Source organism: Symphalangus syndactylus, chromosome 8 (assembly GCF_028878055.3).
Source record: "Symphalangus syndactylus isolate Jambi chromosome 8, NHGRI_mSymSyn1-v2.1_pri, whole genome shotgun sequence".
In the NCBI taxonomy this organism is placed as follows: domain Eukaryota; kingdom Metazoa; phylum Chordata; class Mammalia; order Primates; family Hylobatidae; genus Symphalangus; species Symphalangus syndactylus.
In genome coordinates this window covers 146,165,827-146,178,212 of record NC_072430.2, presented here as the reverse complement: position 1 = coordinate 146,178,212, position 12,386 = coordinate 146,165,827, and the positions used below count along the sequence as shown (strand labels likewise).

The 12,386-nt window shown below is 53.5% G+C and overlaps 1 protein-coding gene across 5 annotated transcripts in view; it reads right to left on the bottom strand.

Moving 5' to 3' along the window:
* The window catches only part of ING5 (inhibitor of growth family member 5), a 35,298-nt gene extending 29,021 nt beyond the window's left edge, over nucleotides 1-6,277 (bottom strand). Inside the window, exons 1-2 of one of the 5 annotated variants that reach the window (XM_055291279.2) lie at nucleotides 5,662-6,277; nucleotides 3,044-3,115 (exon numbers count right to left, since the gene is read on the bottom strand). In XM_055291279.2, the coding sequence (XP_055147254.1) occupies nucleotides 3,044-3,115; nucleotides 5,662-5,698 (109 nt within the window). In that variant the 5' untranslated portion in view covers nucleotides 5,699-6,277. Of the gene's footprint in view, nucleotides 1-3,043; nucleotides 3,116-5,273; nucleotides 5,330-5,661 lie in introns of those variants that run through there. The other 4 variants (XM_063645369.1, XM_055291285.2, XM_055291282.2 and 1 more) reach the window with 4 other exon arrangements.
* Nucleotides 6,278-12,386: the final 6,109 nt, after the last annotated feature.

Sequence of the window (12,386 nt, the reverse complement as noted above, 5' to 3'; positions counted from 1 at the left end):
CCCCGTCTCTTCTAAAAATACAAAAATTAGCTGGGCGTGGTGTTACGTGCCTATAGTCCCAGCTACTCAGGAGGCTGAGGCAGAAGAATCACTTGAACCCAGGAGGCAGAGGTTGCAGTGAGCCGAGACCGTGCCACTGCACTCCAGCCTGGCGACAGAGCGAGACTTTTTTTTTTTTTTTTTTCCAGAAAAAAAAAAAGAAAGAAAGAAAACTACTGTTAAAGGTGGAAGGTGACTGTCACCAAACTCAGGATGGTCACCCCTTGTTTGAGGAGGGGTGTGATGACTAAGAGGGTCACAAAGGCCTTCAGGTGCTAAAGGGCTTGACTTCTCCATCTCAGTAGCAGAAAACAGAGAGGTTCACCTGGTAATATTTGTTAAGCAATCTATAAATGTTGCACACTCATTTCCTGAATATATGTTACATTTCACAATAAAATAACTCTCTATATTCCCTAGTCAAGATGCCGTACCTAAGCAAAAGAACACAGCTATCTCAGTCTTGCAAAACATGTGCCCAGGCCGGGCGTGGTGCTCACACCTGTAATCCCAGCACTTTGGGAGGCCGAGGTGGGCGGATCACCTGAGGTCAGGAGTTCGAGACCAGCCGACCAACATGGAGAAACCCCATCTCTACTTAAAATACAAAAAATTAGCAGGGTGTGGTGGCGCATGCCTGTAATTCCAGCTACTCAGGAGGCTGAGGAAGGAGAATTGCTTGAACCTGGGAGGCAGAGGTTGTGTTGAGCCAAGATCGTGCCATCGCACGCCAGCCTGGGCAACAAGAGTGAAACTCCATCTCAAAAAAAAAAAAAAAAAAAAATTCCCACACCAAAACACATTACCATGAAATTTAAAACTTCAGAGATAAAGGAAACATCTCAAAAGCTTCTGAATAGGAATAACAACAAAAAAATAGATCACACATATAAAGGACCAAGAATCCAAATAGCACCAGATTTTCTGCAGCAATGTGGAAGCTAGCAGACAAGGCAGCAATGCCACCAACATCCTGAGTGAAAACAATTGTCAACCTGGGATTCTATACCCAGCCAAACTACCAGCTGAGTATGATGCTAGAACAAACACATTTTCAGACATGCAATGTTACAAGAAAATCTACCTTCCTTTTTTTTCTTTTTTTTTTTTGTTTCTGAGATGGAGTTTCGCTCTTGTTGCCCAGGGTGCAGTGCAATGGTGCAATCTCCAGGTGCAACCTTCGTCTCCAGGTTCAAGTGATTCTCCTGCCTCAGCCTCCCAATTAGCTGGGATTACAGGCACGCGCCACCATACCCGGCTAATTTTGTATTTTTAGTAGAGACCGAGTTTCTCCATGCTGATCAGGCTGGTCTCGAACTCCTGGCCTCAGGTGATCCGCCCACCTCAGCCTCCCAAAGTGCTGGGATTACAGGCATGAGCCACCACGCCTGGCCAAGAAAATCTACCTTCCTATGTTCCTTTTTTTCAGGAACCTACCAAAGGAAAGGCTCTATCAAAACAGGAGAGCAAGGAAAAAAAGAGGACATTTAAGATTCAGGGAAGAGGGTCCCACACTGAAGAGGGGTGAGAGGAGATCCCAGGAAAACCTCAGGGCAACAAGTGTGCAGTCGGCACGGAAACAATCAGGACTGTGGCCTCCAGGACAGAGGGCTCCATGGGAAGAAGGCACACACACACCTGTCAGGGTAGATAGCCTGACAGACCACACGGAAAAGCCCAGCCGGGGAGATAAGGGTCGAATGCAGAAAACAAAGCCAACAAACTGGGCAATGAGTAACTCTAAGAAATACACAAAATTATTCCAAAGGGGTCATATAAGCACAGCAGGTGGCATGGCTCAGTGTTAAGTACCTACACAGCTGCCCAATGGAAGTCCCACCACTGGTCTCACCACAGATTGTAACAAACTACAGCCAGGAGATGGGGGCGCAAGGTGCAGGCATGTGAGGGTGTGGGGCCACTGGAGTACAGCTGCATGTGCCATATACGGCTGAACAACGTCTAAAACTGACGAGAGATAAAATAAGAAACAGCAACAAAAACATGTTGTTTAGAAACAGGGAGTTTAAGGGCCGGGCGCGGTGGCTCGTGCCTGTAATCCCAGCACTTTGGGGGGCCTAGGCAGGCGGATCATGAGGTCAGGAGATCAAGACCATCCTGGCTAACATGGTAAACATGGTGAAACCCTGTCTCTACTAAAAATACAAAAAATTAGCCGGGTGTGGTGGCATGTGCCTGTGGTCCCAGCTACTCGGGAGGCTGAGGCAGGAGAATCACTTGAACCTGGGAGGTGGAGGTTGCAGTGAGCCAAGATCATGCCACTGCACTCCAGCCCGGACGACAGAGTGAGACTGTCTCAAAAAAAAAAGAAAAGAAAAGAAAAAAAGAAACGGAGTTAGGGCCAGGCGCAGTGGCTCACGCTTGTAATCCCAGCACTTTGGGAGGCTGAGGCGGGCAGATCATGAGATCAAGACCATCCTGGCTAACACAGTGAAACCCCGTCTCTACTAAAAATACAAAAAAAATTAGCTGGGCGTGGTGGTGGGCATCTGTAGTCCCAGCTACTCGGGAGGCTGAGGCAGGAGAATGGCGTGAACCCAGGAGGCGGAGTTTGCAGTGAGCCGAGATCGCGCCACTGTACTCCAGCCTGGTCAACAAAGCGAGACTCCGTTTCAAAAAAAAAAGAAACAGTTAAGCACCAAAAGGCCAAAAAGTACTACCAAACTTTTAAAACAATGCACACACTACACACTTTGAAAATTGAAAATCTGTAAAAGAAAAAAATGGCAATAAATATTTGGATCGGAAAGAGTGATGGTTATAAAAACATGATACAAAGATGTGTAAGAACCCAAGAAACTAAATGTGGCTTCAAAGGTATCAACACCTACTGCAAGGCACTGAGTGATACCCACAGCCCAGGGCTAGGCCAATGCCCCACGAACCTGGGTCCCCTCAAAACCCTCTGCCCCCAGCCTTCAGGAGCTGCTGGCTCCCAGCTGTCAGAACCCAGTTCTGGTTGTACTGAGAGGCCTGAACCCACCTTCCGTCCTCTGGTCCAGCTCTCGCATCAGCTGGAAGTTCCTCTGAAGTTCGCAGGGAAGGTTCTCGATACCTGAAACACAAAAACATAGAAGCCATGTACCTCTCAGCAGCAGGACAAAAATTCACCTCCAAAGGTTTTTTGTCTTTTGAGACGGAGTTTCGCTCTTGTTGCCCAGGCTGGAGTAGAGTGGTGCAATCCTGGCTCACTGCAACCTCCACCTCCCGGGTTCAAGTGATTCTCACGCCTCAGCCTCCTGAGTAGCTGGGATTACAGGCACCTGCCACCACGCTCAGCTAGTTTTTGTATTTTTAGTAGAGACGGTTTCACCAGGTTGGCCAGGCTTGTCTCAAACTCCTGACCTCAGGTGATCCGCCCACCTGGGCCTCTCAAAGTGCTGGGATTACAGGCGTGAGCCACCAGGCCTGGCCAAAAGTTTTATACTTAAGGTCTAAAATAACAAGCCCACTCTGTCTTCTGTCTCTGTTGGGGTTTGGGGAGCGGAAGGATTGTGATCTTTTTTAGACTCAGGTACCAAACTGCTGACAAGAGGCTGTGTGCACACTTCAGAAGCTGTCAGAAGTCAAAGAAGGGTGAGGGAAACTTGGAAACCAACAGCACAGGCAGGGGAGGCCACCTGGCCCCACCCTCTAGACTACCCCACATCAGTGAGCAGCATCCTCCAAGGCTCAGGCCAAAATCCCCTGGGTCCTCCTTGATCTTCCCCCACTTTACCCAGAAATCCAGTGCATCGAGCAGTGTAGCCACGCTGCCCATGCGATTTATGCAAGGATAGAAATGTTTTCTCTCTCGGCCAGGCGCGGTGGCTCATGCCTGTAATCCCAGCACTTTGGGAGATCAAGGCAGGCAAATCACTTGAGGTCAGGAGTTCAAGACCAGCCTGGCCAACGTGGTGAAACCCCGTCTCTACTAAAAATACAAAAATTATCCAGGGGCGGTGGTGCACACCTCCAGTCCCAGCTACTAGGGAGGCTAGGGCATGAGAATTGTTTGAACCCGGGAGGCGGAGGTTGCAGTGTGGTGAGATCACACCCTCCAGCCTGGGCAACAGGGTGAGACTCCATTTCAAAAAAAAAACAAAACAAAAAAAGAAAAAGAAAAATGTTCTCTCTCTGAGCTGCCCAAGACAGTGGTGGCCATACGGAGCTGCTGAGTACTGGAAATGGGACTAACGCCATTCAATTTTTAATTTTACTTAAATAGTCCCTGTGGCTAGCGCAACCATCTCCGACAGTCTGCCAGGAGGACCCCCGTGCTGCTTTCCCATCTGCATTTTTACCCCCTAGACCAGGCCAACCTCCGCCCCCTGCACAGCTGACACAGGCTCCTGGGGGGCTGCCTCCTCCAGTCGTGGCCACCCTTCCATCTGCTGTTCACAGTTACCAGGCAATCATTGTAAACCTAACTCTATCTTATGCATCTGACGCTTCCAGCCCCAGTGTTTTCCCAGCTCGCCTAGAGCACAGAGGCACAGTCTCCCGGCTGGCACAGCCTCCCAGGCACACATACAGTCAACCCTCCTTGGGAGGCCAGCCCACTGCCTGGGCACCAGGATAGAGAAGGCCTCCCCTCCAGCGTGCTCCCCAGCTTGACCCTTCTACCTGGGGAACCACCCACTACTCAGACCCCCACGAGACAGCGGAGCACATGGACAGAACCGGGCGTCCCTCTGGGGCAGGGGTCTCCAGCTCCAGGCCACGGCTCATTCGCCAATGTCTCAGCCCCTGGGCGGGTGCCAGGCCGAAGACCATGAGGATCCCCAGTGCAGCGCCCCTACAAGGGCCCTCCAGAGCCAGCCGGCACAACCCCAAACACCGCGACCCCAAAGCTGTGCCCATCCCGGGCCGACGTCAGGGGTCCCGCGTGGAGTCTGCCCCTCTACGAGCGGGAGACCCTGAGCAGGCTGCTCGGCAGCGCTGGGCCTTCCCTGGTGTGTAAAGTGAGGGAAAGCACAGTCCGCTCAGCCGCTGGGGGCGCCGACCTGCTGCCACCTGGAAACAGCACAGCCCGCCCACCAGGGCAGACTCGGCACCGCCCTCCCCGCCTCCCCGCCGCAGTCCCCAGTGCCGGGGAGAGACGCCCCGCGGCCCACACGCCCTCCCCAGCCGCGGTCACACAAGAGGCCGGCGCACACGAGCGCACAGCCAGGCGGAGGCCCGGACCCCGGAGCCCCCAAGGCCCGGAGCCCCGCAGCGGGCGGCAGCTCCACCTGCAGACGGGACAGGGACGGGCGGGACCTGGCGGCGCCGGGGCCGGAGCTGGGGGCGGAGATGAGGCGGGGCCTGGGTAGGGGCGAGACCTGAGCTGTGGGCGGGGTCGAGGCCGCAAGCCCCGCCCAGCACCGCCAGGCCCCGCCCCGCCGTGACGCACTTGGAATTGGCGCGACCCAGCCGGCGGGACCCCCCGCGCCCGCCCCCCGCACCCTCCCCTCCCTTGCGGCCCTGCCCCGCCCCGTCCGCGCGCCCCTAGTCGCACCCGGCCGCGCCCGCCGCCCTCGCGAGCCCACGAGGTCTGCATGCGGTGCCCGGCGCGCGGGGGGCTGCGGCACGGAGGGCTCCGCGTGGGCGACGGGCGCGGGGCCCGCGGGGCGCGCTTACTGTCCAGATAGTGCTCCAAGTACATGGCGGTCGCCATCTTCGTCCGCGGCCGCGCTCGGGGTCTGCGCGGGCGGGCGGTGCCGCGGGAGGCGGGGGCGGGGCGGTGCCCGCGCGCTCACTATTCATGAGTCGCGCGCGTTGATTGGCCGCGGCCGGGGGCGGGGTCGGACACGCCTTTCAGCTTCCGGCGGGCGGCTGGCTGCGGGGCCCGGGCGGAGGTTGTGGCGGCGGCGTCGGGCAGCGAGCAGGACCGAGGGCCGCAGCGGATCGGAGGCCGAGGAGGAGCAGGGGTGCCCGGCCCCACCGCCCGCCGTGCGGCCCACAGCACCCAGGTGGGCGTCTCCCCTGCGCACCTGCCAGCGACACCTGGGCCACCAAACGCCAACACGTGGCCCCGGGGACCTCACGCCCGTCCTGACGGCGCTGCCGCGGCGCCCACGCGACCCCTGCTCCGGGCCGGATCCCGGACAGGCCGCCAGGGGGCCGCCCCCTTCCCGAAGGCTCCTTGGGACCTGTCTGGCTCAGCGCCTTCCCTCCGGACCCCGAGCCCCCGGGGCCTCAGCCTGGCCTGAGCCGAGGGCCGGCACCGCATGGCCCGGGCGAGCTGCCCCCTCCCTCAGGGCCTGGGCCCTGGGTCCCTCCCCCGCCAACGCCGCCCCTTCCCTCAGAGGAACGCGGCCGCCCCGCCCGGCACCAGTGAGGGCACTGGCTCCTTTGCTGCCACCTCTCGAGGCAGGCAGGACCCGCACCATCTGGATGCCTTGGCCGAAAAGGCACGTGCAGCAGTATGATATAGTTAATAAGATGGCGTGCAAAGGTGTGCAGTAAGATGCATGCAACAATACTGGAGAAGGCCGGCGCGCTGGCGCACGCCCGGAATCCCATCACTTTGGGAGGCCAAGGCCGGCGGATCACTTGAGGCCAGGAGTTAGAGACCAGCCTGGCCAACGTGGCGAAACCCCGACTCTACTAAAAATACAAAAAAAAAAATTAGCCAAGCGTGGTGGCGCACGCCTGTAGTCCCAGCTACTCCGGAGGCTGAGCCCGGGAGGCGGAGGTTGTAGTGAGCTGAGATCGCGTCTGCGCTCCAGCCTGGGCGACAGAGCAAGACTGTCTCCAAAAAAAAAAGAAAAAAAAATTACTGGAGAAACATAATTAAAATATGCTTCGGACTCGGCGCGGTGGCTCACGCCTGTAATCCCAACACTTTGGGAGGCCGAGGCGGGCGGATCACTTGAGGGCAGGAATTTGAGACCAGCCTGGCCAACGTGGCGAAATCATGTCTCTACTAAAAATACAAAAATTACCCGGGCGTGGTGGCGGGCGCCTGTACTCCCAACTACTCGGAGACTGAGGCAGGAAAATTACTTGAACTTGGGAGGGGGAGGTTGCAGTGAGAAGAGATCACGTAACTGCATTGCAGCTTGGGTTACAACAGCAAGACTCCGTCTCAAAATTAATAATAATAATAATAATAATACAAAAACTAGCCGGGCATGGTGGCAGGTGCCTGTAATCCCAGCTACTCGGGAGGCTGAAGCACGAGAATCGCTTGAGCCTGGGAGGCGGAGGTTGCAGTGAGCCGAGATTGCACCACTGCACTCCAGCCTGGGCGGCAGAGCAAGATTCCATCTCAAAAATAAAATAAAATTGGGCAGGTGCGGTGGCTCACGCCTGTAATCCCAGCACTTTGGGAGGCCGAGGCGGGCAGATCACTAGGTCAGGAGATCGAGACCATCCTGCCTAACACGGTGAAACCCCGTCTCTACTAAAAATACAAAAAAGTTAGCCGAGCATGGTGGTGGGCGCCTATAATCCGAGCTACTCGGGAGGCTGAGGCAGGAGAATGGCGTGAACCCAGGAGGCCAAGCTTGCGGTGAGCCGAGATCGCGCCACTGCACTCCAGCCTGGGTGACAGAGCAAGACTCCGTCCCCCCCCCTCAAAATAATACAAAATTTAGCAGGGCATAATGGCTGGTGCCTGTAATCCTAGCTACCCAGGAGGCTGAGGAAGGAGAATCACTTGAGCCTGGTGCTTGGAGATTGCAGTGAGCCGAGATCGCGCCACTGCACTCCAGCCTGGGTGACAGAGCGAGACTCCATCTTAAAATATAAAATAAAATAATTAAAAATGCTTAAATATTAGTCTTTGGGGCGATTCTTCTCTGCCTCCAAACTTTGTGTAGCATCATCATGTAGTGCTCACCAGTACCCATGTTACTCCTCTTCCCACTTCACCACTGGACGTCCCCAAGCTGGGGTTCCAACTCATCTCTGGCAGGTCTTTAGTGGGTGAAGTGTGTGTCACTTCCCAGTCCTATCTCCACTCCCTGTGATCTCAAGAGGACGTCCCAAAGGCTCCAAGAACTGATGACCACTAGATGGGAAGTGTAAGCCCCAGAACCCCCCACCCCACCCCCAGCCACATCCTTCACTTCCGAGATGCAACATTGCTGGTCACGTAAATTAGCATAACCTGCTCAAAGGAGCGGTACTTTCCTGATTTAAAATGCATTTTTAAAGCTATTAAGCCAGGTGCTGTGACTCAAATCTGTATGATCACCATGAGAGGCTGAGGCGGGAGGATGGCTTGAGCCCAGGAGGTCTAGGCTGCAATGAGCCATGATCAAACCACTGTACTCTTGCCTGGGTGACAAAGACCCCCCATCTAAAAAAACAAGCTATGTCCCCCTTGGTGAACTCTTCCCTAAACCCCAGTCAAATATGGAAAACCAGAAACAATGTCGTTGCCACTATTATGTTCATTATAAAAATTCAGGCCAGGCATGGTGGGTCACGCCTGTAATCCCAGCACTTTGGGAGGATGAGGTGGATGGATCACCTGAGGTCGGGAGTTTGAGACCAGCCTGACCAACACGGAGAAACCCAGTCTCTACTAAAAATACAAAATTAGCCAGGCGTGGTGGCACAGGCCTGCAATCTCAGCTGTTCGGGAGCCTGAGGCAGGAGAATCATTTGAACCTAGGAGGCGGAGGATGCAGTGAGCTGAGGTCGTGCCATTGCACTCCAGCCTGGGCTACAAGAGCAAAACTCCAAAAAAACAAACAAACAAATCGGCGGGGGTGGTGGCTCACATCTGTAATCCCAGCACTTTGGAAGGCCAAGGTGGGTGGATCACCTGAGGTCAGGAGTTCGAGACCAGCCTGACTAATATGGAGACACCCCATCTCTACTAAAAATACAAAATTAGCTGGCTGTGGTGGTGGCTGCCTGTAATCCCAGCTACTTGGGAAGGTGAAGCAGGAGAATCACTTGAACCCAGGAGGCAGAGGTTGCGGTGAGCCGAAATCATGCCATTGCATTCCAGCCTGGGCAACAAGAGCAAGACTCTGTCTCAAAAACAAAAAATCAAACAATACAGGAACTTGTAGCTTCCCACCTCCCCAGGGAGCAGGACTGTGATTGCCTTATTCACCTTTCAGTCCTAATGTTAGCAGTTTGAGTACATCCTTACTGGCCTCATTTAATTATAGACGTTTTCCATCAGTTTTAGGTATACTGAAAAGTTGAACAGAAAGTAGAGTTCTCATATACTCCTCCACACACACACACACACACACACACACACACAGATTCCTCTATTATAAACATTTTGCATTAATGTGATACATTTGTTACAATTGATGAAACAATATTGATACTTTTTTTTTTTTTTTTGAGACAGAGTCTCACTGTGTTGCCCAGGCTGGAGTGCAGTGACGCCATCTCGGCTCACTGCAAGCTCCACCTCCCGGGTCCACGCCATTCTCCTGCCTCAGCCTCCCGAGTAGCTGGGACTATAGGCGCCCGCTACCACACCTGGCTAATTTTTTGTATTTTTAGTAGAGACGGGCTTAGCCAGGATGGTCTCGATCTCCTGACCTCGTGATCCGCCTGCCTCGGCCTCCCAAAGTGCTGGGCTTACAGGGGTGAGCCACTGCACCCAGCCCCTGATACGTTATTATTAACCAAAGTCCATCATTATTTCCATAAGGGTTCACTCTACCTTGTGCATTTTTTTTTTTTTTTTTTTTTGAGATGGAGCCTAGCTTCTTCACCCAGGATGGAGTGCAGTGGTGCAATCTTGGCTTACTACAACCTCTGCCTCCTGGGTTCCAGCGATTCTCCTGCCTCAGCCTCCCGAGTAGCTGGAATTACAGGCAGGCACCACCATGCCTGGCTAGGTTTTGTATTTTAAGCAGAGATGGGGTTTCACCCTGTTGGCCAGGCTGGTTTCAAACTCCTAAACTCAGGTGATCCACTGGCATCAGCCTTCCAAAGTGCTGGGATGACGGGCGTGAGCCACCACGCCCAGTGCCTTGTCCATTCTTACACGTTTTGACAAATGTATAATGTCAGCTACCCCCCATTACATGTCATACAGCATAGTTTTGTGGCCCTAAAAATCCCCTGCACTTCCCTATTCATCCTTCTCCCCCTCCCCTGAGGCCCCTGGTAACCACTGATCATTCTACTGTTTCCAGTTTGCTTTTTCCAGAATGTCATGTCATTGGAATCACAGAGTACGAGCCTTTTCAGAATGGCTTCTTTCACTCAGCAATATGCATTTAAGGTCCCAGCATGCCTTTCCATGGCTTAATAGCTAGTTCATGTTTAATTTGAAAAATATTCCAACGTCTGGATGTTCCACAGTTTAACCATGTACTTTTTTTTTTTTTTTTTTTTTTTTTTGAGATGGAGTCTCGCTCTGTCACCCAGGCTGGAGTGCAGTGGCACAATCTCGGCTCACTGCAAGCTCCGCCTCCCGGGTTCACACCATTCTCCCGCCTCAGCCTCCCCCGTAGCTGGGACTACAGGCGCCTGCCACCACGCCCAGCTAATTCTTTGTATTTTTAGTAAAGATGGGGTTTCACTGTGTTAGCCAGGATGGTCTAAATCTCCTGGCCTTGTGATCCGCCTGCCCTGGCCTCCCAAAGTGCTAGGATTACAGGCGTGACCCACAGCCCCCGGCCACCCATGTACTTATGGAATAACATCTTGGTTGCTTCCAATTTTTGGTTATTATTATATTATTATTATTATTATTTTGAAACGGAGTCTCTCTCAGTCACCCAAGCTGGAGTGCCGTGGCGCGATCTTGGCTCACTGCAACCTCTGCCTCCCGGGTTAAAGCAATTCTCCTGCCTCTCCCTCCCAAGCAGCTGGGATTACAGGTGCCTGCCACCATGCCCAGCTAATTTTTGTATTTTTAGTACAGACAGGGTTTCACCACATTAGCCAAGATGGTCTCTATCTCTTGACCTCGTGATCTGCCCGCCTCGGCCTCCCACAGTGCTGGGATGACAGGCGCGAGCCACGGTGCCCGTCCTGAGCCACGGCGCCCGTCCTGAGCCACGGCGCCCGTCCTGAGCCACCGCGCCCGTCCTGAGCCACCGCGCCCATCCTGAGCCACCGTGCCCAGTCTTGGTTATTATTATTCTTAGAGTCAGGGTCTCGCTCTGTCACCCAGGCTGAAGTGCAGCGGCACAATCATGGCTCATGCAGCCTCGACCTCCTGGGTTCAAAGGACCTGTTGCCTCAGCCCTGAATATCTGGGACTACAAGCACGCACCATGACACCTGGCTAATTTTTAATTTTTTTCTGTAGAGTTGGGATATCTATGTTGCCCAGGCTGGTCTCCAACTCCTGGGTTCAAGCACTTCTCCAGCCTCAGCCTCCCCAAGTGCTGGGATTACAGACATGAGCCACCGTGCCCAGCACTTTTGCCCATTTTTTCATTGGGTTGTTCTTTTATTGACTCACAGTACCATTTTTCTACTACTTTTCATTTTGTTTTGTTTTTTGTTTCTGGGGTTTTTTGTTTGTTTTTGGTTTTGTTTTTGAGGTGGAGTCTTGCACTGTCACCCCGGCTGGAGTGCAGTGGTAAGATCCCGGCTTGCTGCACCCTCCACCTCCCAGGTTCAAACGATTCTCCGGCCTTGGCCTCCTGAGTAGCTACGATTACAGGCGCCCACCACCACACCCGGCTAATTGTTTGTATTTTTAGTAGACACGGGGTTTCACTATGTTGGCCAGGCTGGTCTCGAACTCCTCACCTCGTGATATGCCCGCCTCAGCCTTCCAAAGTGGTGGGATTACAGGCGTGAGCCACCAAGCCCAGCCTGTTTTAGTTTTTGAGACAGGATCTCACATTGTCGCCCAGGCTGGAGGACAGTGGTGTGATCACAGTTCACCGCAGCTTGACCTCCTGGGCTCAAGCAATCCTCTTGCCTTGGCCTCTGCAAATGCTGGGACTGTAGGTATAAGCTGCCGCACCCGGCCTGACTTACATTTTTAGCTAAATACTCCTTGTGAGCATCTGGCCCTGCTTTTTACTCACCCTGCTTTGTCCCACTGACTAGATTTATTTCACTGTAGTGGTGTATCAGACTTTAACAAACTCTTTACAGGTGTTCCCAATCTTTCGGTATCATAAATCATGCTCTAATGAACATGGTTATACATGTAACTGCATGTATCTGTTCCCATTATGTATCATCGTGTTACAGACTCCTGAAAACTTAGTTGTTTAAAAGAATCATTTTTTTTTAGACGGAATCTTGCTCTGTCACCCAGGCTGGAGTGCAGTGGTGCAATCTCGCCTCACTGCAACCTCCACCCCCCGGATTCAAGCAGTTCTGCTGCCTCAGCTTCCTGAGTAGGTGGGACTATAGGTGCCCGCCACCATGCCTAGCTAATTTTTGTATTTTTAGTAGAGATGGGC